General features: G+C 41.3%; 1 protein-coding gene across 1 annotated transcript; it reads left to right on the forward strand.

The window, feature by feature from the left end:
* On the forward strand, positions 1-24,018 carry TTLL12 (tubulin tyrosine ligase like 12). Its single transcript, XM_082279697.1, has 14 exons — positions 1-133; positions 6,311-6,486; positions 8,443-8,641; positions 10,358-10,517; positions 11,108-11,241; positions 13,779-13,855; positions 18,272-18,388; positions 18,514-18,708; positions 20,273-20,384; positions 21,164-21,315; positions 21,390-21,471; positions 21,900-21,968; positions 23,489-23,627; positions 23,850-24,018. The coding sequence occupies exons 1-14, from the start codon at positions 14-16 to the stop codon at positions 23,999-24,001; spliced, it is 1,884 nt and encodes a 627-aa protein (XP_082135823.1). The 5' UTR covers positions 1-13; the 3' UTR covers positions 24,002-24,018.
* Positions 24,019-25,273: the final 1,255 nt, after the last annotated feature.

Consider the following 25,273-nt stretch of genomic DNA (forward strand, 5'->3'; position numbering starts at 1 on the left):
TTCCGGCCCGGCCATGGCGGGAGAGGGTGAGGAGGCTCTGGCGGCCTTCGTGGCCCTGCACGGGGCCGCGCTCCGCGCATCGCGGGTCCCGTCGCGCTACTGGGAAAGCCTGAGCCGCAAACTGCGCGGAGAGGTGGGTGAGCGGCGCTGGGGGCGGCCCCGGAACGGGGAGAGCGGCGCTGAGGGAGCAGCCCCGGAGGGCAGCCCCGAGCCGGGGGAGAGCGGAGGCCGTGGGACGTGGTCGTGGAGAGTGGTGCTGAGGGCAGCCCCTCCACGCCTGGGTGAAGAAGAGAGTCTGTTGCCTAGCAGGGAACAGTGGGAAAGGCACGGTGTGGGTTGTGTTACCGAAACTGCAGCTCGGGGCTGTAAAAGGCGTCAGGTGTATTGTGCATATCTGATTTCGTCTTATTGTTGTCGGCGTAAAGTTTGAAAGCGTTTGGAGATGCCGGTAACGAGAGATGCAGTACTGGAGAGACGTGATGAACCTAAAAAACCACAGCACTCTACCAGCTACTGAGAAAAAAATTAACTATGTCCCAGCCAAATGCAGGACAACGTCCTCAACCCTTTGCTTTTTATTCGAAAGAGAATTAAGAAAAACCAGCAACAGTAGTAGTATTAGACTTGGGATGTTGCCATATGTTCCATTATGGTTTGCGTTGGCTTTTGCCTGATTTTTAGGGTTTTTTTCCCAGTTCACTTCCACACAGGTCTGTCATTTTTAACTGTGCCTAGCTCAGTCAGCTCATCTCATTTGTTCATGAGTTACCTGGCTTGGGCAGTTTTTTTCAGGTGAAGCTGAGCCCTGGCCCTGAACTAAAGGGAGAGTGGAGGCACAGGCACACTCCAGGATGGAGTATCCCTTTTCACCTGTGTAGCAACCATTGCTTCCTGGAGCTTTGTGATGAGAAAGGGAAGAGAAACAAAGTCAAGAAAAGGAATGATTTTAAACAGATTGTAAAGACACGGGTTGTATTTAAAAATTTTCTTTTCAGTTTGCACATCTGCAGCCCAGCCTTAGTGATGAGGAAAGCTGTCTTTGATTTGTGGGAGTAAAGGAACAAGGAACTGAGGCAGGAAAGAGACGCAACCCGAAACCATTTGTCTGGAGAGTTGAGAGTGCTTGAGGGAGTCTGGAGGAGTCGGCCTGGAGAAGAAAATATGAATGAGGTGAACTTCTAGTCCTAGGGAGAGAAAGAGATCTGATAGGGGGAGAAGGCAACTAGTTAGTGGTGGTTTGCTGGAGGGCAAGATAAGCAGTGGAGAAATGGGTGAGATGGGATGAGAAGTTTGAACAGGTAGTATAGGATGGTAGGGAAGGAGAGGGGGGCTGCAGTTCTACGCCCATGTACAGGTCAAGTAATTTCTAATTACCTGAATGCTACTTTTCCCCATCTCAGCTTCAAAGTAGGGACAGGAGAAAAGCATTGCAAGTCATGATGTGAGTGTTTATAGTCAGGAAGGGTCTGCATGTGTTCCTGGTGCTTTCAATCTGTTGTCTGGTACTGTTAATAGCAGGAATACATGTTTATTACAGAGAAGATAAATCTACATTATTTCCAGCATATGCCCAGTCACAAACTTCATGTGGAATTACACTCCCCTCAGTAAGTATTCGTGCAAGTGACCTGCTGCTCTGCTTAGGTAGGAGAAGAGGACGGAGCAGAAGGCTGTATAAAACTGCTAAGGAAACGCAAAGTTGAGAGGTGTGTGTTTCCACGTGCCAGTACGAAGCTGGAGGTAGCAAACTGAATCTGTGCTGTGACCTATTGCAGGCTTGAGATTTGTGACCTGTGGCTGAAATCCTTGCTTGTTACCAGCTTTGCTGGGAGGGTGTAACATTTAGAAGGTAAAACAATAGAGTGAGAAGAGACCCGTGGTGCTGATGTTTTTGCAGAGGCTGGGATGACGAAAGGCAGAAGGAAGAAAGCACGTTCCCTAAGGCAGCAGGCTGCTCCTGCTGCTTCATTTTACTTGCAGTGGTTGCTGAGCAGGCTCTTCTGTACTAAGTGTTCCAGTGTGTGTGGAAAAAGAGACTTTAATTATTTCAGTGAGCTTTGGAAGATAAAGTAAGCTGCTGAGAGTGCTTGTGTCTACTGCTGCAGCTTCTGGGTTTTGTCGAGAAGGAGGGCAAAAGGATGTTGAGAAGATTGGGATGTCCAGGAGAAGTTACTGTGAGGAGTGCTGTGGACTGGGATGACCTCCTGAGGAGGTAGAGACAGAGCTACAGGCTTAGTACTTAGAACGGGACCATGCAGAATGGCTGGAGGAGCAGCAGTAAAGAAAGAAAAGGAGGCGAGGGGAAGGGCTGAAAACGTTTTGGGAATCTACGTAATAAAGAATAACTGAAGGGGCAAAAAACCAGTGCAACATGGAGCATAGGATGAGTTTCCTTGTTTCATGAGTGACATGGAAGGAATTTTTCATTTGTCCTAACCTGCTGCAGAGATTAAAACTTTCTAGCATAGAACTTGAAAAATTTGCATCCATAGTACAGATAAAAATATCTCTTGCATCAATACCTCTAGAACCCAGCCCGAGCAGCTGTTTTCCAACACTCTCACACGTGTTTCAACACACAGAGTGAATGCACCCTCCCTCCACTGAGTACAATAAAGCCTGTGAGAAGTGGAGGGTTTGGGTTTTTGTTTTTTTATTTACCTTGGGTTCTGCTGGAGCAGGTTTCCTTCTGAGAGCATTATGTAATTGGATTGCTCATTCAAAACATGCTATAACTGCTAGACTGGTAAACCTGCCTTTATTTATTCATTTTGCATTTAGCATTCAGCATCTGTTGGGAGGAATTTTTTTTTTGTGTTTCTGGCAGAAACTTGAAAAATAAAATACATGCATGTGTAATCATTCACTACAAGCGCTAAAAATTCTGTTTCTAGTGTAGTGGTTGTTTCTTATGCTGTTGGCTAAACTATGTATAGTATGTTTATAAGCCTGGAAAATATGGTGCCTGTATCTAATTTTATTAATAGTATTTTTTCTTCTATTCCAGCCATACATTAAGTTATTTTGCAGGCTTCTGTGTATTGCAGGAAGATTTTTGTAGCCCTGAGATGTTGCTGGCAAAAGACTGCTTAGAGTTTCATCCCAGTTAGAAATGGAGGCTCTTAATTTATTACTAGAAGCAATGCAGCGTGAAAATATTCCTAGACTTTATTTTCCAGAGTAGGGGAGGGCAGCCTGTTGCTCAGAGGTTACCTGTGGCCTTCAAGGCAGTTTGCAGTGTGCCTTGAAAGAATTTGCTGGAGATGCCTGTGGTAATTGTCATGACATGTGCCTGCTTTGGTATCAAGTTCTCCTTGGGGTTGGTAAGGTTGGAACTGCACTGAACGTGAAGAGGGAGGGATTTTGTCCAAACATGTTTTACTTGCAAGCAGTTGTGCCACTGGAATGTGTTGGTATTTTGTTATCTTCTAGAGGTTATTAGCTGCCCTGGTGGAATACTTAATGTGAGGTCTCCCTGTTCTGCTTCAAGCCAAAGATTACGTTTCAAATTGGGGTGTGATCTTATCCAGCTGGTTTTTCCTTAAGGAGCTTACTTAAGATTCCCTTAATGGAGCTTCTGTGTTAATAGGTTCAGTGTGACAGCCTGGCTCAAAGGGAGGGAGGAAGAGAGGAGGAGACACAGAACTATCTGTGTATCCACACTGACAGCGAGGTGCTTCAGCCAAACCCATCAGTGCACTACTGAACTGCTCACAAAAAGCCACCGATTAAGGTGGTCTTGAGCTGCTGTGCGAGAAGTGTGATTTGCTTTGGGTGAGGGATGCATATAATTCACTTTTACAAGGTTATAAATTTCTCTAGGAGAAATTTTTCATTAAGCATAATTCTGTAAAGGTATTAAAAGTAGAGTTGTTTTGCTAAATGCAGCTGCTACAGTCTCATGCATCTGATGATTTGTTGGAGGGAGAGATCAAAACTTTGACTTGGGGCATTTGGAATCCCTTCATTTTTTGAAGTCTTGGGATGATGTTTAATAAAATATAAACCCAGCAGCTTCCCCTTACTGTTGTGGAAGAACTTGATATTCATTGTGGGTGTTTGGTAAAGAGGTGGAGCCTGTCGTGAGTGAAGGCTGAATCTGAGTCAGCCGCTGGCTCACCTCGTATCCGTCTCTGATAAACTCCTTAAGACAAAAGATAGTGTAGGAAAACACACGCAGTGCCACGCTGCAGCACATGTCAAGTGGCTCCCCTGAGTCACAGTTACACTTTTCATTTTCTAATGACTGCCAGTCACTTGGCTGCCGTTTCTTCTGCTGGCTAATGAGGTTGTTGAGGATGGCCCTTGATCCAGCAGCAGGAGCAGTGAAGTGTCTCTTCAGGGAAGAGTGGAACGTGTTTCCTGGCACGCTGCTTTTGCTGGCTGCCGTGGGCTGGGATTAGCACTTGTGCCCTGAACCAGACCAGGGAGCTCACCCAGCTGGGAGTCAACCTGACAAAAATTATTGGTGAGCACAGGGAAGAGCTCTTCTTTTTGCTGGAACCTGCCTGCAGCTACATGAATTTCAGTGACTACAAATTTTCAAGGCAACTGTGCAGAAACTTGAAGCATTGGAGGCTACTATTAGAACAGCAAGAGGCTGTGATGCTGCTTACTAGCAACTGTAAAACTAGAAATAAATTCGAACTGCTATTTTGATACCTGCTGAAGTGAAAAAAACTAAGTTTCTGGGTGTTTTTTTAAATGGATGTTTTTTTAATCTCTGGTCAGTTTGTTTGCAAAGTAATTTTCTTTACCCTAAAAAAATGCTTATGTGTGTATTAGCCAACATACTGTTAGCATCTTCTTAGCATTTAGCTGACAAGCTGTTAGCTAAGAAGCTATTTGCTACTAACAGCTAATAGCTGTTAGCTATTGTTAGCATCGGGAAGGCATCCCTGCCCATGGCAGGGATGGAACCAGGATGATCTTTTAAGGTCCCTTCTAACCCAAGACATTCTATGACTTTTTTTTCATCTCACCTTGCCTTTCACCATCCCAGAGGAAAATACCATCCCCTGTTCCTCAGAAGGGAATTTCAGATACTGCTCCACTCGGATCTGCTCTATGAACTGTGGTTTAAGATGAGAAGTAGCGGTTGTTTCTCTGCTGACTTCTTCCCTCTTTGAGCAGTTGTCTGCTTTTTCTAGGTGACCTTTCTTCATAAATGAGGAGTTGATTTCCTTACCCTCCTGTTGAGGCTTAGCAAAAATAGTTCTCCTGAAGAAACACTCACCTGAACGAATAAAAGCTTGTTGCTGCTGCTGGGATTTTACAACTAATAAGTTGTCAATATATAGAAGTAATGATTTTTAGTAATCTGGCGTTGCAGGCTGTGTGTAACTGGGTTTGGAGTGTTGAACCAGTAACTCCAGAGCTCACACTTTAGACCTTTCTCCCTCCCTGCTACTTTTTAGTCATATTAGATTGAAGCAAAGGATTTGTTGGCCCGTGCCTGGTTTGTTAGGTGGTGTGTAAGTGACTCTAGCAAAAAAATAATTCTCTCTGAAAGAATTTCAACAGTCTTTTGAGGCTTTACATATTTTTGTCTTCCCAAAAGCATATGTTCATTTTGGAGTGATGAAAGTTGTCAGCAGGGTCTTGGTTCTGCAAGATATGCAAGCCCACTGTTTAGCAAGGGAGTCTTGTGTGGTGCCTGCCCTAATTTCTGTATGTTCTAGATGAAGTTGTTGCATCCAGAGTAGGCAAGAATGTAAACAAACCCCTTTCAGCGCCTTAGTAGAGATAAGTGTATAAAACTTAACTTTATATGTAACACTATAAGGAATCTCCCAATTTATCTGGAAGTGAGTGAGCACTGATGGTTTCTTTTATAGGGAAAGAAGAGAGAGGGAAACAGGCTGAGATTTCTTAACTGATTCAGAACTCAACTGGAAAAAGCTCTTTTTCTTCAGGGACCTTAATGTACTTTAGTTGATTCTGGAGCCTGGGTAACACCTGGTTTTGCAGGTCTTAAATTACTGATTTTAGCAAAGATTGAGCAAAGGTATTCTGTTTTCACCCTCTAAAATTCTTAATGAGGCATTAAACTAATAAACAATCATTAGTAGACCTGTTGGTGCCAGAGAAACCAACAAAGCTTCCTGCCAATATTAACTAAAGAAATTTCCCAAACAAACAGCTCTGTTAAAATGTGAAAGAATAAACAGTGTTGTTCATTCATCTCTTAAGTTAAAAATGCCAATTTTTATCAGATTGCAGGGAAAAAAATATCTACAGGTGTTGCATCATGCATATCAGGGCTCTGTCTTAACCAATTGCATGATATTTGGTGCATTTTCCATCTCAGGTATTTGATGCTGGTGACTACTTTGGAATAATGCAAGTAGAAGAGGTGGATGAGGAGGAAGAAGTTGATGAAGAAATGGAAGAACAATTTAAAAAGAAACCAAATCCTGGAAATGGACCTTGTTTCAAAGTTATCGTAACAAATGAGAATGGGCTTCAAGCTTCTAATCCCGATAGGTGAGTTGTGATTTTGAAAACAGTGTTCAGTCTTTGAGTAGTGTGAAACCCTAAAATGATAGTGACAGTTTGCTTTGAGACTTGTTTGATCCTATTCAGAAATCCTCTTTTCCAACTCTAAGACGTAGCTGCATGTTTGAGGAGAGATGTGTGCTGTGAAGCACACCTTGCAGAGGGTACTGGAAGAGCAAGTATCTTAATGTCGTTCCTTTTTAAATCGTGCTGGAAGATACTTAGAAATTGCTTTTAGTAAACTCAGGGAGAAAATAGGGAAAAGGCAACCTTGAAATTATTTCTGCAGAAATAAAACAAACCTTTGTATCTGCAAGACTCTGTGCCTGTGGAAAAAAACACTGAAGGAATACTTGTGATATCCACAAATCTCATGCCAAGAAGGTACTCACAGTAATATTCTGTGGGCTAGTACATTCCCTTCAGTCGGCTAAAGTGTAGTTCAAGAGGGTGGTCATGTGCCTGCATGTATAATTGAATGTATCAAATTACTGTTCTGTTGCTTCAAATCAGGTTATCTGTCATTAGTATAAGGCTAAGATGCATCTATAAAACTAGAATAAAGTTGTGTAAGAAACAACTTTATATTATAGCAGTGCTTTTTGCATTCTTACTGGTTTCAAACATAGAACAGAGTATTTAATAAAAAGCATTGAGATGAAGTCATCTCTGCTGGAGATCTAAATGCAATTCTGCTCAGTTCTATAAAACTGTGAGACCTTTCATACTTTCTAGATCTTAGGTAAACATGCAAAATCTAAAAATTTAGATGAGGCTCGGTGTGTAAAACCAGCAAAGAGTCACAAGTATCTGCCTTTACATCCCTGCTTTACCCTAAGTCATCACCTTTCTAAATGTGAGGACTTAAATTACCAAGTTCAAAACCAGCTCCTGTGATAATCCTGGGCTTCCTTGCAGCGTTTAGGTGTGTGAATGTAGGAGCAGAACACCAACGCACCTGTTTGCTAACGTTTTCAAAGAGCTTGACCTTACCATTCTCTGGAGCCTTTAATTTTAAAACTAAATGAGGTTTCGTGTGTGTGTGGAATCTGGGATACAATAATTGTTCAGCCATACTTGCCCTACGTGACAGCTGACATGTTTTTAGCTTTCTGAAATATGGGTGTTGTGGAAGGATTTTTGTGTGGTTTGGGGTTTTTGCTAGCAAGTAGAATTCAGATTTTTCTCTGTATTGTTTCAGTCAGATGATATAACCAAAATATGGAGAACCCTTCTGTTTGAAAAACTGTGGGTTTTTCTAAAAGTCATGCAGCCTAAACAAGGGTTAAACTTGTCAAGGGAAGCGGTGCCACATATGTATAGTTTTATTTTGGGTTAGATTGTAATTTTTTTAAACAATGCATTTTTTTCTAAAAATAACTTGGTGACACACCCCACCCAAAAAAAAAAACCCAAACCAAATTGAAACAATCAAAAGTTTTTGCTCATTTTCTTTTAATAGCATATACAGGCTTCTGATGATCTGACTTGTCCACCTGGCTTTACAGATGACAGTAGATGTGACAGACCTCGTGGCTAACAAGGTCCTCAAATAATTTTTCAAAATAATGTGTTGTTTCCCTGCTTCAGTGAAAATACCAGGTTGATGCCTAGAGTTAATAGTGATTAAAAGGGAAGACATTTGTGTTTGTGGCTTTTTAAGGGAATAAGCTCACGAACTGAGTGTTCTTCATTTGCTCCTCATTTCCATGGAAATGCTCACTAATGCACCATAAGCTTTCTAGAACAAAACCAAAGTGTAAATTGCTGCTGGAAAGTTGCTCCTACCCTGCAATGTCACGGTGTGTGCTCTGGGAGTGACTTTGTGACTAAGAGCAGATTAGCTATCACACCATCTACAGGGAAATGCAGCCTTTATTCCGAGCATGTGGCTGTGTGTGCATGAGAATCCCGGGGTGTAACAGCGCCCAAACTCTCCTGCAGCGTGTTCCTCATCGACCACGCCTGGACGTACCGCGTGGAGCACGCCCGGCAGCAGCTGCGCCGTGTGCCCGGCCTGCTGCACAGGATGGCCAACCTCATGGGCATCGCCTTCCACGGAGAGGTCCCAGACGAGGGCAGCATCGAGCAGGTGCTGCAGGAAATGTGGAAATACAACCAGACCTACCAGCTCTCTCAAGGGGTAAGTCTCTACAGGATGCTAGAAATTTTGGGGTGAAGACGTTCCAGGACATGGATCTTAACAAAGATCCTTACAGGCATTTCAGAGTAAACTCCTATTTGGGAAGGAGAGCAAATGCAGTGTAGAGATAAAACACACAGCAGCTTGCTACCACCTTTCTGATGAGAAATTTTAGAGGTTATTTTTTAGAGAGAGAAGAGTCTGCTGCAAAAGAAAGGGGCTATAAGTGGGAGGTCTGTTTGTATGTTATGTTGGGCTTTTTCCTACTCAAATTTTTTCATAGTGAAGGAAAGAACCTTTCATAGAATCAGATGTTTTGCATGAAAGTGTTTCAGCAGTGCTTGCAGTTTTCCTCACGTGTGCAGAGTGCTTTACAGACCAGGGGTGTATCTACACTGCCAAGTAATTCCCTGTACTAATTTCTTTGGACTGTGTACATGTTCCCTTACCCTCAGGTGAGAACCAGCTGGCTTCAGGATGGAGCCTGAGTGTTCCTAGGCATAACTTACTGCAAGGGCTGCTACTTTATGGGTGTATGGGTAAGAGCACACCAGGTTTGGTCACCCTGCCCTCTGTAGTCCTTCAGCACTGTACCCAGTGTGTCTTGAGCCTTCAAACACCTTCAAGTGCGCACAGGACATTTCTGAGAGAATACAACCCTCAGGGTTCAGCTGAAAATCCTATTGTAGGGTTTGCAGTGGAGCTCCAATGCTTTTTTTGAGGTTTTTGAATTAAAGAGGAGAAAGGTGAATTCTTTGGCCTCAGCCCTATGCAGAATGGGGAGGGCTAACCCTGAGCAGTGAGAGCATGATCAGATTGCACCTATTAGCTCAGGATCTTGAGGTTGTTCTCTGGACTGGTCATCTTTATCAATTAAGCTCAGACTTAACTCAGTAGAATCAGGTCAGAAAAATCCCTGAGAAGCAGGTTCATACTTTTTCCTTAAATAAAAGGGAGATCTGAACAGTATCTCTGAGTATTTTCTATCCTATCTCTTTGTTTCTCAATTTGTCATGAATAGCTTGTGAGTCAAATGGAATTATCTGTGGTACCACTTGAAATGTGATTTTCCAGAAGACAGTTAATTCAAGCTGTAGTTAAACTTGTCTTCTGTTCCCTTTTCTGAGATTGTGCTGCTTGAATATCTTAAGTCTAGTCTCTCTGCTCTATTCCTACCTCTGTGGAAAGACCACAGTAGTGCTACCAAGCAATTCAAAGTTTATTATCTCATTCAGGACTTCTTCATGGCAAGTGTTGCAGGAAGGGGCACTTTGATAATGCAGCCTCTGCACTCGCAGCCAGCTGCAGGCAGCAGTTTTGCTCTCCTTCACTCTTAAACTTCAAACACTTTTTAGCTAATTGATTCTGATAAAAACTGAAGGAAAACTAATCCTACCAAGCAGCCTTCTGGTGGTTTAGCTCTCTTAAGTGGCTACTTTGGTTCAGGGAAAGTGGGTCTGGTGGCAACAGCAGTAGCATGAGAAAGAGGATGGGAGTGTGCAGTCAAGGTGGGAGCAGGTATTCCTTCCCAGCAGTGCCTGAGTGCTGGCTTAGCCTCAGGGCTGAGAGCATTACTCTGTGTGGAGCACCTGCCCACAGTCCTGGCTAGAGCAGGAATCTGAGAAGTGGGGTAGGGGCGCTGCCACTGCCTCTGTCTCACAGAGCTTTTCCTGCAGTCAGCGTGTGCGAGATGTCTCCCTCTGTTTAATCCTGCAGACTGCAGAGGAAAAGGTTCCTGTCTGGTACATCATGGACGAATTTGGATCACGCATTCAGCATTCAGACCAACCGAGTTTTGCAACAGCACCTCTGTTCTATATGCCTCAACAAATTGCTTACACGGTTCTCTGGCCTTTGAGAGACCTTGAAACTGGTGGTAAGTGTGTGTCTGAGGAGCTGGGGTTTTCTTAAATGCTTGCAATAGAAAACAGGCCAATTCTTAGAAATCACTGAGCATTTCACAGTAGAACAAATGTTTCAAGACCAAATGGCTGTGTTCTTGTAACACTGTCAAATATAATGTTCTCTCTGTCTGGTATTTTCATATTTTGACATAGAGACCTTTTATCAGTCCAAAAATGTTGCTGTTGTTTTATTGATAGAGAACCTAAATCTTGCATCACTGCCTTAGTGAAACTGCCAATTCAGTCATCTGAAGGGTTTAAAAAAAATCCCTTAAAGTCGGTGTTTATAGCTTTGAGTCAAATCATCAGGCTCTGAAAGTTGGGAAACACCAGGCCAATGATTTATTCCTGTAATCTTAATCAGGGGCCACCCTATGCCTATGTCATGTGGAGACGATAAGCATCCTAAATAATACTCTTTTTATCACAGTTCTTTAATTATCTCTTAGTTTTTCATTTAAATAACAAAAGTTGTGCTGGTATTGACTGTACAGCTGTCATTTGAAGATTTGCAGTGGGAGATGAAAGGCAGTTCCTAAAGGTTCTCCTGGTTTTGCTGCAGATGAAGTCACTCGTGATTATGCTCACGGGGAAACGGATCGCCTGATCAGGAAGTGTGTTTTGTTACCGTGGGTGCCTACTGAAGTGGTGGATGTCAGCTGTTTTACTCCAGAGCCACCAGATGAGCATTACCAGGTATGATTTTAACAAGTTAATTCCATATCTTATCTCCATTAAGAAGAGACATGTCATGGTTTAGCATAGTTTGGGTTTTTAGTTAAAGGAGGGGCTCCATGTCTAAAAAAGCATTGCAAGAATTCTGATTTTGCTTCTTTTTAAACTTAAAGATTGATTCAGAGGACAGCCATTAAATTAAAAAAAACAAATCAAAGCACAGTGAGACAAGAAATGTGCTACACTTATATGTGATATCTAAGTGTTTAAATACTGGAGCAACATAAATGAGTTCTAATATTTTATTGCTGTATTGCACAGCATTTTTTATAAGCACACTACAGGGTACTTCATATGAGGCATCCATCATCCAGTTGGATACTTGATACATGGTCTAATAGGCTTATTGATTGGATTTGTTATTGTAGCATTGCTGTTCAGTCTTGAGTTACAGAAAGATTTGGTTTACTATTTTAGGAAAAGTTACATTTTTCAGACTGGATACTAGGCTGTGTTGTGGTTTAGAACCTTTAAATATTGGAGCAGAGACATTTTTAATTTGATGGCACTTAAAAAGTACTCGTTCAGTTTGTTTCCTTTCTAATAAAGGTTTGGAATATTTTAAGGATGTGAAATTAATATTTGGAATCTCCTTTTCATGAACAATGTCTGCACAAGATTCACTTCTTAGAAGAATGAGGAAACTGATACCTATGAGGAAGATGTACTGGCTACTAATAGTATTCACAGTACAGCTTCTAAAGATGAATCTATATCCCAGTCTGTTTCTTTATGATGGATGAGAAGCAGAAAATGCTCTATCCAGCTTGTTATTAACAATATCTAGTCAGAAATGAAGTTAACCTGCTTCTGCTAAATAAAGGTATACACTCATAATAGCTAGGCTGTCCTGTAACCTAAGTCAGATTGCTTGGTTGGGATTTTGCATTTTTGGAAGAGCTGTACTTTGCATTAACAAATGAGGAATAGCAATGCACCCACAGTTTCTCTTACATGTATTCTCTTGGCAAAAGTGCCTTGGTCTCAGATAAGGCAACTTTTTTGCCCATGTTTTAATTCTGTTTTGGTATTATCAGGTCAAGTTAATGAACTGTGTGTGGCAAATGGGTCCAGTATCCTCCTTTACCACTCTACCTTAAAAACATCTTTTCAAAGTAACCTTTTTTTTAAACTGTCTCTGCCACTGAGCTGTTGAGAAGAGATGAGAGCCCTACTGATGCTAGAACCAGCCAACAGAACTTTCTTTTACTCTAGAATATCTATCAGTAGATGAAAGTCTCAACTGGTGACAGACCAGTGAAGAATAGCTCGGGGCATGGCACATCCCTAAACACCACAGGTGACACAGCTAGAAAGAGATACCGTGTTGCTGGCAGTTCTCATTATATGTAAAATAACAAGAGAGTTGTTACAGCAACATGGTGGCTTAACTTTCTGATACCTGTTTTTTGTTCTTTTACCTAATTCTGGTTTCCAACACAGACCACAAAGGCTGTAACTTAAATGGTACTGTAGCTGATGATGGGGCAATGATTGCAGAAACAAGTGTCAGGGGAAGCAGCTTCTGATGAAATGTCTGGGATGGAGCTCCCTGGGTTTGATCTGCAAAAAACAATAATGCATCCTTTGATACTGTTCTGAGAATTGTAATTTCTCACCTTAAAAGTACAGGCTCTCCTATTCTTAGGTGACTACAGGAGTTATTTTGTATTTGTCCTGCCCAATCTGTTTTAGAAGGTGATGTCTAAGATCTTCGATTACCATTGTGGTTTTGCTTCTCTTTCCACTCATGTAGGATTTTATTACCTCTACCAGCCTTAAAGAGGTGCCTCTGTGACTGGACAGACAATTCACCACTGCAACTTATGGCAGTCTGGAGCAGCTGGAATTCAAAGAGCTGTTGCACAGCAGCAGCTGCTTTTGTTTCTCAAGATGCTCTTCTTCTATCCCAGAATATCTGTGAGCTGCTTCCTTTGGCAGGGCATCAGCAATGATCCAAAAGTGTATTTCCTTCTACCAGTCACAGGGGGGCTGTACAGGATGGAGAGAGACTTTGCAGTCATGGTTACTGCTGAAGACTGCAAAAAACATTTTGCCCATTTTCACAGGAGCAGAATTGGCTTCCAACCTCCTATAATTTTTTTAGTCATCTGTAACGAAGCATCACAACTAAATGGTCAGTCTTCCATTTTGTTGGAAATACAGCAACTTTGTCTTCTATTGTATATGGCTGGCTGTGATTTGAGATTTTTTTTTTATGTTTAGGAGACAAGAATTTCTCAGGGTCCTTCAACAGTGTTGATCTGCACTGGTCTTGAAGCCTTATTTCTCATTCCTTTTTACTGATAGGATTTCCTTCAGCCTTTGCTCTTGTACTGATATTTTTTTTTTCTGAACAGCATATCACACAACATAATAGAATTGTCAAAATGTACTCACTGAAATTCACTTGTTCCAAAGAGAACAGACCAATAAGACATGCAATGGATTCTTTCATTCTGCCTGGAATTAACTTCTTGTGGTTTTCTGTTTTCCAGGCAATTTTAGCCGAAAACAAGGAAAAACTTCCTCTAGTCATAAATCCTCCAGTTTATGCCAAAGAAAAAGTTTTCAAGTACGTATTGACAAACCAAATGTTTTCTTACCAGGATTATGTGCAGTATTGCAGTGTGGTCAGGCTGAACAGCCTTTTCCAGCTTTGAACAAGAGGGAAGGTAAAGGTGTGTTTATATGAAGCCATTTGCTTAAGATTCTGACTTACTAGTTGCTCCTGTTGGATTTATTCTTCAGAGTGAATGAATTGTCACTTACAGAATTTCTAAAGAATAAATTTAGTTTGGTTTATTGGTTTTTTTTTTTAAATAAGTGGCACCTTCTGGGTGAAAGAAAAGTTGCGTAATATTTTAACGCTAAGTTACACCGTGTTGTTTTCACTAAGTATTGCTAAGGTTTATAAGATAGACTAAAGACTTGTCTTCTGCATTATAGCATGTATGTCCACAGGGGTACCTGTGCTGCTCAGTGCTGTGTGAATATAACAGACTATTCCCCTTCTTCAGATGGCATTACCAAACAGGAATCTTATAAAAACCTGGGATGTTTTAAATTGGATATGTGTTTGCTACAAAAGTGGACCGTATGCTGTGAAACCATTTCAGAAGAAAGCTGGAAGAACATTGCAAAGATAAGGGATTTTTGTGAGCAAAAGCAGTAGTGCTGCATGGCCAGGCTGCCTTGTTACTGATTTTATTCCAGAAAAACAAACCATCGCTTAGCATGTGCTGTGAGTTGCACTCTGGGGTGTTTGACACTGGGATCACAGTTCTTGCCTGAAACATTTTGCTTAAGGGGTAAAGTTGCACTAAAACGTATTTGGTAGATGTACTCACACACCAGCTTCTTGTGTTGATTTGTTATTCCCTAGATCAACTTTACGTGAGAAGGACTACTGGAAATCAAAGTCATTTTTGTGTAGAGGCATTTGTTAACTTGCCCAGTGATAGCCAAGATTCCTTTTGTAGCTGAAATCTCTGGTTACATGACTGTGAGGAAAAGCAAAAACTGCTTTTTTTCATCTGGTGTACTCAGATACAGGAGTCAAAGGCAGATGCATTCTCATAGAGGCAGAAAGAAATATTGAGGATGTTGGGAAATGTTGATACATTTTTCACTGCTTACCTCTTTACTTTGTATCTTGTATTTCAAGTGAATGGCATTCACATTAGGCAAGGAAGGAGGGAGGGGGAAACACATCAAATTCTTCCTGCTCTTCTTCTAAGGAATTTAATCCATGCCCAGTCGATGTACTCCTAAGAGTTTTCCTCTCTTTTCCATTATCCTTTTCATATCTGGGCAGAAGGCTGTAGGATCCTTCTCATGCTCTGAATTTTGTCTACTAAAGTTCCTCCATGAGTAGAGCAGCATCTCAGAGTCCAGATGACTGACTGGGAGCTGCAGCCTTCCAGTGCTCTTGGCCTCTTTTAAAGCTTTGAAGGTTTCAGGGCTGTCACCATGGGCGGACAGATGGGAACATATGGAGCTGAGTAGATGTGTGAAGCCTGTTAATAATGTGTGTGCTCTGCTTTGTGAATTGCTGCTGTTTTAGGGGATTCAGAAGAAATTCAAGGCATGAGGTTGCAAAGTTTAGAACCTGGAACAAATTCTTAGTCAGCTTGTATCAAAGCAGAGCTAAGACTGAGAATGGAAGATGAAATAAATGTTTAACCTGAATTCTGAAAAGCAGGGGACTGAGTACAAGTAGTTTGATACTGCAAAATTATAGGTTCAATTAGGTCTTGTAGCACAGTAACTGCTGCCCCAGGGAGATTGTTCTATCCAGCTGTGCTGATTGCTGAATGGAAAAAAAAGGTGAATCAAAGAACTAAATGCTTCAAAGACAGATTTATTAGGCAAAGTCTTTCCAGTTTGTGTTGGGCTTGATCACCTCTGTTTCTTTTGATCTCTCTTTCATGTTTCTCTTCAGCTACATCAGTTATTTTTTTAAAATGTCCAAAGAGCTGTTGTTAGGAGACAACTCTTTGTTTTGGTTGGTCTTGCCAGCTCTGTGCTGTGGGAGTTGATTCTCATAACTGCTTCTTAGCTTTAAATACTTTGAGCAAATGAAGTAACATCTAAACATATTTACCTTACTTGCATAATTTTACCAAATATCATCTGTAATCCCAGACTTTATAGCATCCCTACCAGGACTTCTGTGAGACAAGGGGAAAAACCCCATCATTTGGAAAGTATGGTTAGCTGGCTTCATTAGTTCAGTGTGTCCCTGATACTGAATGAAAGGTCCAAAATAGCTTGGCTGGTACTACAGGATTGCAGTGTAGGTGCTCTGCCATCTGCCAAAGCCAGAATGGGACTTGGTGCATTTCTGACCTGTCTGTATCTTTTTGTGTGTGTTACCAGAGTAGACACAGAAATGTGTACCAACATACTTAACTAAACCCAAGGAAAATGCCATAGAAGATCCTATGTGCTCCTTAGATAACAGCAAAGGAATTCCTCAGTGGCTGTCAGGTGCCTGCCCTTTTAGTCTGTGTTCTTCAGTGCAGAGATCTGATTGTTTCAAATGTGTGCCTTAATACTGGATAGGCTGAAGTACCTGAGGGACTCTGACCACTAAACTCAGTGATAGATGTTGGCAGTGAAATACATTAATGTTGCATAGTGTTTCTAGGAGATTTGCATTCTCAAACTGAAATAATCTGCTTTCCAGAGCTTTTGACTGTCCCAAGACTTTATGGTAAGAGAATAGTGTACAGAATGGGTGGAGAAACTTAAAACTTTAGAACAAATGAAATGGACTTATTTTCCTTCTAATCTTAACCTCCCTCATCTTATTACAGTGATGTTCCTGCACTTAACAAAGATGGATTGAGCTCCCCTATTTCTTTTGTGCTGCACTTTGAACAAGTCTTCAAATACATAATCCTGAGTGCTCTGGCACTGGGTCTTTGTAGAATGGTGACTTGCAGGGTGTTTTTGTAAGGAACCAGTTAGAGCTTTTCTGAGCATCTTAAATTTTAGTAGTTCTTGTGCTGCGTGTGTTCTTCTGTGCATATTTGTGCGGAGATTTTGGATGCTTCAGGACTTCATTACAGCATTATATAATTGGCCTTTTATCTTCAGGTCACCCCTTTGATTTCCTTTTGCTTCAGCAAGGACAGACAATTGCTCCAAACCAGTGTATATTAGGGGAGCTTGTGGGTTTGGCAGAACCTGCAATAGATCCAGTACATCAGATTTGGTATTACACTTTCTCCTAGTGTGCAGACTTACAAGGAGAAGTCAAGAAGCCACAAATTGCAGGAAGAAATGCTAGTGGGACTCTGTGGAAATACTAACTTTGTTCTGTTGCAACAATGAGGAAGGATTGGTGGCTTCTTTCAACAGGCTAATTCCCTTCATCCACAGTGAAGTCCTCTCCCTCAGTTACAGGCTTCAGCATAAATAGTATAACTATTGTAATATCTCACACATGGAGCTATGCAAAGCACCTTACATACTTTGCTTTTTAAAGAATTTATTTCCCCCTGTGACTGGGCTATTTCTGCAGCTCATCTTTTTAGATAAGTGTCTCTCAGGGGAGTATATATCTTCCAGTTGGTTAATAGTGGAGGAGGAGAGGAAAGTTCCACACCTGGTAAGAATAGATCTGGAGAGGAGGAAGAATACAGTAGTTTCTCATGGAAAAAATTAGTGGTTGCTTATTCTGTTTAAATGTTCCCTTACCATGAGACTGATATAAAAAAACAGTCTCACTTTTTGAATCAACATGCTGAATTCTGAATTAAGTGGCCTCACTTTAAGCTGTAAAGTCATCAAAATAACCATTATTTATATCTGCTTATTTTAGCATCCAAGTTACTGGTTTTATTTGAGAGGGAAATTTCTTAAGATATGCAACAACTTGCTTTATTCTTGGTTACATTCTGAAATGTCTGTCAGGTTTGGGTTGGGGTTTTGTGTGATTTTAAATGGGAGTGAGAGGGAATTTGTATCAAACCTCAAAGCCATGTGTATTTCCAGCATATACGTAATATAGCTACTTTATATGTTTGGGTTATTTGAAGTTCTGAACAAACAAAAATAATCTTCTGAAGCTAGTGAATGAAACTGACAAGATTTCCTGTGACTTTCTTTCACGTGGGTGACAGCAGGTTGATTTTTAGAGCTCTTTCAGGAGTGAAGGTATTCACAAGGTCGCTCTCATTTCTGGACTATTCAGTGGATTCATGTTAGTGCTTCTGTGTCAGGGATTTAGTCATCATGAACTGTTATATTTGTGAAGCTAAACTACCTGTAAGATTTCTGTCTCAAAATACAATTTTTTAATCTATCCCACTTCAATTGAAGTTGTTTCTGTGTATCAAGAAGAGATTGTCACAGAGTGTATATAGGAAAAGCATAATTTTTGTAGAGAGTCAAACTTAAAACTTTTTTTTCTATTCAAGCATGAGTTGATCAGTTTCAGAAACTAAACTGACAGTTCTCTTAATGTGCTTCTTTCTTCTAGGGTTTTCACAGACATTCAGCAAGTCCTCAACAACCTGACACATCCCCGTTTTGTATTCACAGACAACGAGGGAGAAGCAGACATCCTCTACAACTTCTCACACTTCAAAGATTATAGGTTAATTAATTATAGGATTCATTGTTCCCCTAATAATACTTTTTAACATTTTTTTGCTATAAAAACTGTGTTCCCAAAGGTCTCCACAACCTTCCCCCTTCACCAAGCACTTGTTTGCTTTGTAGGAAGCTGAGTGAGGAGAGGCCTGAGGTAATGGTGAATCAGTTCCCATGTGAGAACCTCCTGACTGTCAAAGACTGCCTGGCATCCATTGCTAGACGAGCTGGAGGACCAGATGGGCCCAGATGGTTGCCTCGGACTTTTAACCTCCAGACAGAATTGCCTCAGTTCATCAGCTACTTCCAGCAACGTGACAGAAGGTGACTTGTGTTTCCTCTTCCTTAGGTGTTGTCCTGTCTTGATCCCACTTTCCTCCAAGACCAGGAGCCCACGTTTTGGTCTTGGCAGCTGTTGCATCACCATGAGTTAGCTCTTGCTGCATTTATATTCAAGTGAATTTTACCTGAAAAGTGGGAGCTTTTTAGGTATTTTTTTTTAGGTAAGACTATTTAAGCAATGCGGTTTGAAACCCAGAAACTTTGCTGTGATTTGAATACAGAGTTGAAGTCCTTTGCTCGTTGCCTAGTCAGGATCTTGCCTCTTGTGTTTAATGAATATACAAAGTCTCAAAATGTGTTTGCAACAAGTGTGGGATTTTTTTTTTTTTCCAGGGCACAGTAGCTGTTGTTCTTGCACTTAAGCCAGAGTGGAAAATGTTTAAAGTACTTGGGTTCTGTAAGGTTACAAAAGTAAGATTTAGTTTTAGTGTTAGACTGAAGCAGTCAAGGAGCTTTAGGGTTTTAAATCCACACTTTCTGCTGCTGCAGCTGCCTTGAAGTGGATGGAAAGTACGATTTTTGTTTTTGTAACGGAGAAAGAGAGCATTAGCTACTGCTGAATAACCTGTCTGGCATGGAGTATTCTGGTTGAAAGGTTGCTGCTTTGGTGACACTTGCTTATTATGGTGATACCTGCCCGGGGTTTCATTGGCCATTATTTGCTGTACATAATCTGTTACGGACTGGCATTGACCAGGAGAGAGCACACCTGCCGTGTATCCCTAGTGTGGGGTGGCTTAATTCCTTTTTAATATCTAGGTTTGACAGTGAATGCAGTGTCTGTGTAGGGAATGGGGGAAGGAGGAGATAGGAATTTTCAAACTAACTAAACAAACGTTAACTGCTATCTTCAGCTCACTTTATGATGCTTTAATAGGTTGAGGAAAGGACATCAAACATCAAGCATCATCCTGTCCTGACTTGGAAAGACAGATGGAAAGACCGGCATATTGCTGTTTTTTCTCAAGGATATCTCAAAGAATTTTGCCCCTGGAGGTGTCTGAGTGCTAGAAAGCAAGACAATGGTGGTGTGCTTTCATTTTCCTGTAATGTGAAGTGTTGAGACACTGTGTGGTTTCTTCCCAAAGAGATGAGTTATGGTGTCATTTAATGTGAATGATTTGGAGGTGTCAGTAGGGAACCGACTTGAGAAGTTGCACAATGCCCTGCCGGAATGTTCTCAGGCTCCTGGCAGAAGGATTCCACACCGTGACCTGTGCATGTTCGTGGTGATGCTGTCCTGTTGATGGGTTGTTTTTCCCCTTTTGGTGGTGTCAGATGCAGAAGGAGATAAACAGTGAAATCATGCTAGGCCCTAACTGGAAAAAAAAAAAAAAAAATCTGTGAAAGGTATCATTGCCTTTTCTCTGCCTTATGCCTAAGACTTATGCTCCCAGCTGTCAGCAAAAGTCTTAATTCTTGCAGTGTAGCCCACAGCTTTATAAAGTATTTTTTCAGGAGAAGACATGAATCCAGTCAAGTGGATCTTCAGCCAGATGAACGAGGTGGATACTTATAGGTGTTGCTGTCTCTCTTTCTCTACCAGAGGAGAAGACAATCACTGGATCTGCAAACCATGGAACCTGGCCAGAAGCCTGGATACCCACATCACCAACAACCTGAACAGTATCATCAGGCACAGGGAAAGCAGCCCAAAGGTGAGAGAGGATGGCTTTGAACAGGATTTAAAGAGCAGAGCTGAAAAAACTGCTTCGTGGAAGGAGGTCTGAAAATACAAAGGAAATTCATTTTCTTCAAAATTCACACATTGTCCATAAGCATACAGTTCAGAATAGATTCAGTTTCAAATTGGTCAACTCCAGTTGTTGCAGTGAAGTCAGCGTGATGTTGTCTTATTTAAAAAATAAAACTTGCTCTGACAATAAGGGATACTCCAGCTTGGTGCTGCTGTAAAGTCAATCCCCAGGCTGGCAGACAAACACATTGGCTATAGTTAGCATTGGTCATCAATTTGGGAACATTACTGCTTTTGTGCCCTGATTGATTGTTTTTGCTCTGCTCAGTAGCACAAAGTACCACCTTTGGCAAGAAGAGATGAATCAGGAGCTTTTTACAGAGAGCCTGCAACATCTACCTGAACCTCAGTGTGTGAGCACTGGAGCTCGCTTCAGCACCATTTCTGGGTGGTGTGTGGACTGCAGGTGTTTTCTGGGGTGCAGAAATGCACAGAGAATTGCTTCACAATTGTTCCAAAACAACAAGGTCACCAGAGTTAGAAATCTGTGATTTTTGCAAATGAGAACATACTGACCTCCTTGATTCCACACCCTGTTGTGAGAGTGCGACAGAAAGTCACATGGTGTATTTGTGCACGTTTGTGAGGAAAAGCTGAAGTGCAGGCAGGCGTCCCCGAAGTCCTCGAGGTGCAGTGACACTTGCATTTCACATGGGCTGTGTTTCCTGTGCTCTGCTGCAGGTGGTGTGCAAATACATCGAGGAGCCGGTGCTGTTTGAGCGCGAGGACGTGGGGCTGGTGAAGTTCGACGTGCGCTACGTGGTGCTGCTGCGCCGCGCCAGGCCCCTGCAGCTCTACAGCTACGACGTCTTCTGGCTGCGCTTCTCCAACAGGTGCTCCCCTCCCCTCCGCGTGCACGGGGTACCGTGGGATACCTTGGAAACTGAGGAGCTGCTCTGTTCCTTAGGGCGTTTTCACTCGATGACTTGGATGACTACGAGAAGCATTTCACTGTCATGAATTATGCTCCTGGTGTGACATTAAAACAGGTAGGCAAACAGCCCAAAACACTCCCTTGCCTTTCTGTTGGTAGAAAATCTTCTGGTGGCTATTAGCAAATAACCTATTTCACATCCACTTAAACAGGGTGTTCAAAGTACCTGAAGTCCTAAGCAAATATTTTTCTAGACTCCTTCCCCCAGTCATCTGTGATTATCTAAGGTAATACAAACCTACATTCTGAATAGGACCCACATTGATAGAGACAATAAAAGAATTACAAACAACGACAGCTTGTCATTGTCAAAGCCTTAGGGTGATGCTTTATAACAAGAAATCCTGGAACAAGAAAGGTATTCAGGAGCTCTTAATTCCCTCGTTCTTTACTTGTATTTGTATGAATGGCAAATACATTTGATGTCCCATTCTCTTGTCATTCCCAACCAAGACAGCCTTTGATGTTACTAAACTGTTTTAGGTGCACTGTGAAGACTTTATTCCTCTGTTTGAAAAACAATATCCTGAATATCCTTGGACAACGGTACAAGTAAGTCAGCAATTTGTCTTTGTCATGTAAATGTTCCTGATCTGTTTGGTTTTTTTTTACCCAGCTTTTCCAAAAGTGTTGTGTTGTTAGGATTTTTTTTCTCAGAAGACATATTTCATGTGTATCAGTTTCACAAAGGAGATCGTATGTTAACCTTTACTTCAGAACTTTGTGTAATTTGCCCTCAAATACTTGGTTGTGAGAGAACTGTATTTTATAATTTGAGAATTTTATTTCATGATTACTCTATGATAATTCTCTATGTTGGACTTAGCAATACAGCCAGTCCTGACCACTCTCAAGTGCAGAGTTTCCTGTTGCTGCCCCAGCTTCTCTGTGTTAGCAGCCTTGCCAGAGGCCTGTCCCTGCGCCTTGCACAGGGACTTTTCACAAGCACACAGATAGTTTTCTGATACCAGGGCATCTTTTGTCTGTAAAAAGGAAGCTACAAATACTACAGCTTCATAAAACGTGCAGGAAGGCAGATGAGAGCCTTCTCATTGATGTTAATTTTTCCCCTGTGATTCGTGCTTGAAAGAAAAAGCTGAATGTGAAGAGCTGGTTCAGAAACATGCACAAAACTGAATTCTTTCATTCTTTCATATTAATTAGGAGCTGAAAGAAACAGAGTGAATGATAGTTGAGCCTTTATATGTGCATATTTATTCAAAAGTGCATAATTATCCAACTATGACTTGATTTCCTTGAATTAATTCACATTGGTTTTAACTAGAGCCTTGTATCCAATTAATGATACTCAGAATATGACAGGGTTTAAAATAGTCTGGAAGAGACTACAAGGGCTGAAAAGAGAGATGTCAAAATACATCCTGTAGGTTACCCAAAGTAGTACTTTGTGTGTTCAGAAAATAGGAAGTTTTACACCATCTTTTCATTTGCAGAGGAAATGGTTCACTGCAGTATAAACTCCTTGCTAAAATTTACACCTGTGTGTTCTTCCTGGTTTATTTCACTTTCAGATTGGATATCTGTCTGTTTTTCAAAATACCTATATAGTACATTCTTAAAATCTCCATGTCCCCCCCACCTTTCTTAGGGCTATAAATGGGTAGAAGATTTTTCATTACAGAACTAAACGAAGCTAAAATACAACTGAATAGGCAGGAAAAAAAAGCCAGAACTTCACAGTTGTACTGCTCGTCTTCACAGAACTCTCCTGGGTTTTCTTTTTCCCCTCCTCTACACGAGTGGAGTATTTTGCATAATGCCTGAGAAGGGGGTAAATTCAAATGTTAAATGCACTATTTTCAGGATTTCCATAATATTGATTGGCTCCCCAGGAAAGCCCATGGATATTGCCAGGTGCTGAGTCCTTTCTCTGTGTTGGCATTAGGTTTAAACGCACATTTGGAAGCCAATACTGTGCAGATTTTCATCTGTTGTGTAGTGCAATTGATACAAACCCCTTTAAAACACTGTATGATTGAAGTGATTAGAAACGTGTTTGTTGCTTTTATGGAACCTCACTTCTCATTCAGAGACCTTTTTCCTGTTATTAGGCAAGTATTTTTAAGGCATTTGCTGAATTGTTCCAAGTTGCTTCATCTAAACCTGCCCCTCTCGGCATCTGCGATTATCCATCATCAAGAGCAATATATGCCATTGACTTGATGCTTAAGTGGGACACCAGCAGAGATGGTGAGAAGCTCCTTTATTTGAATGTTGAATTGTTTATGTTTGTGGACCTTTTCAGAAATTTATTCTTTCTCTTTTAACTCATATTGTTTTTCAAGCATTGTGAGCTGTGTGCTCTGTGCTTTTCCCAGTCATTTTCTATAAATTCTGGATTAAAGACAAGTAGTGATTTGGGGTCTCTGTAGAGCTTGTATTAAGCAGCAATGTTTGTGTTTGCCTTGACAGGAAAAAGAATTATGCAGCCTCAGATCTTGGAGGTGAACTTTAATCCTGACTGCGACAGAGCCTGCCAATACCACCCCACCTTTTTCAATGATGTCTTCAGCACCCTGTTTCTGGATGAAACAGACAACTGCCATGTGACACGCATTGTCTAACCACAGGAGACATGATTCTATCAATTTCCTTCTCAGATATGCTTAACAGCAGGATTTAAATTTCAGTTCTATGAGCTGCTGAGGCAACTGTTTTCCTATACTGATCACCAGGGGGAAAAAATTGTATCAGAAGAATATGCATATACCATATACTGTATTGATAATCCCTTTGTCTGCATTGTCCTTGTCTTGCTTTGTTCTTTCTGTAAATCATGGTGTGTGTTGACAAAGTGTCTTGTTTATTGAATATTGGAGACCTCCAAGAAGGACTTGTTTTTCAGGTAGCCTGATTGATTGCTTGCTTGCTGGGAAACATTGCACAAGTTCCTTGTGTCAACATTAAAACTATAATTTACCAAATTGTGTTGGGGGTTTGTATGTCCCTTTCTTACCTACCTCTCCTATACAAAGATCTAAAAGTTCTGGTGGGTGGGAAATAATATTATAATAGTAATAGGGTATTTTAGTGCAATGAACTGTGGGGTTAATGAGACTAAATATTTTATGGATCGTCCTATTTTTCTTATTTAAAAAGAGAGAAACAAACCCCACAGCATTTAGGAACCTTGTACTGCTGGCTGTCATCCTTAGCCTGTCCCTTAAAGAAACCAGATTTTTGAGGAAGTGAGCAGGAGGCAATGTTTAGAGCAGCACAGGAATGCAGAAGCCTGAAGGAATGAAAGGGATTTTGAAAACTCTTCTAGAAGCCCAAACAGCCTTTGGACTTCAAAGTTTAGGGCCTAAGAGAGAAGTATTTGGCAGTGGGGTGTCCATTTGAAACAAATCATGCCTAATCTTTCGTCAAATCAGGGTCACTTGGCTGAAATTTAACAATTTTCTGTGCAAGTTGCAAAAAATTCTGCTGTCGTATATTCTATAGGTAGTAATTATTTAAGCTAGTTTGCAGAAATTAGGATATGCTTGAGAGGAAAGTACAGTTTAAAAATTGTGTAAGTGTTCTAAACCTTGCGTCAAACTTTGCAAACATGCAGCACGTTATCCCTCATTATCAGGAATATAGAGGAATATTTGAGGCTGTATCAGGCTGGTCTGCAGAAACCTGCTTTGATCCACTGACTGGAGCATAGGCTGGAGAAATAATCTAAGGAAAATCCAGTCTGTGCAGGTGGGGCAGAAGGGAGAGCAGGATTGCACAGCCAGAAGTGATGCTCACACTGTGCTGGCCTCCTGCTCAGGGGAACCCAAACAGCTTGGGACTGCTTATGTAAATTCGATTAGAGATGTTGTGACTGGGTTCTCACAGTTTCTTTA

This window comes from Coloeus monedula (genome assembly GCF_965178545.1).
Source record: "Coloeus monedula genome assembly, chromosome: 4".
NCBI classification, from domain to species: domain Eukaryota; kingdom Metazoa; phylum Chordata; class Aves; order Passeriformes; family Corvidae; genus Coloeus; species Coloeus monedula.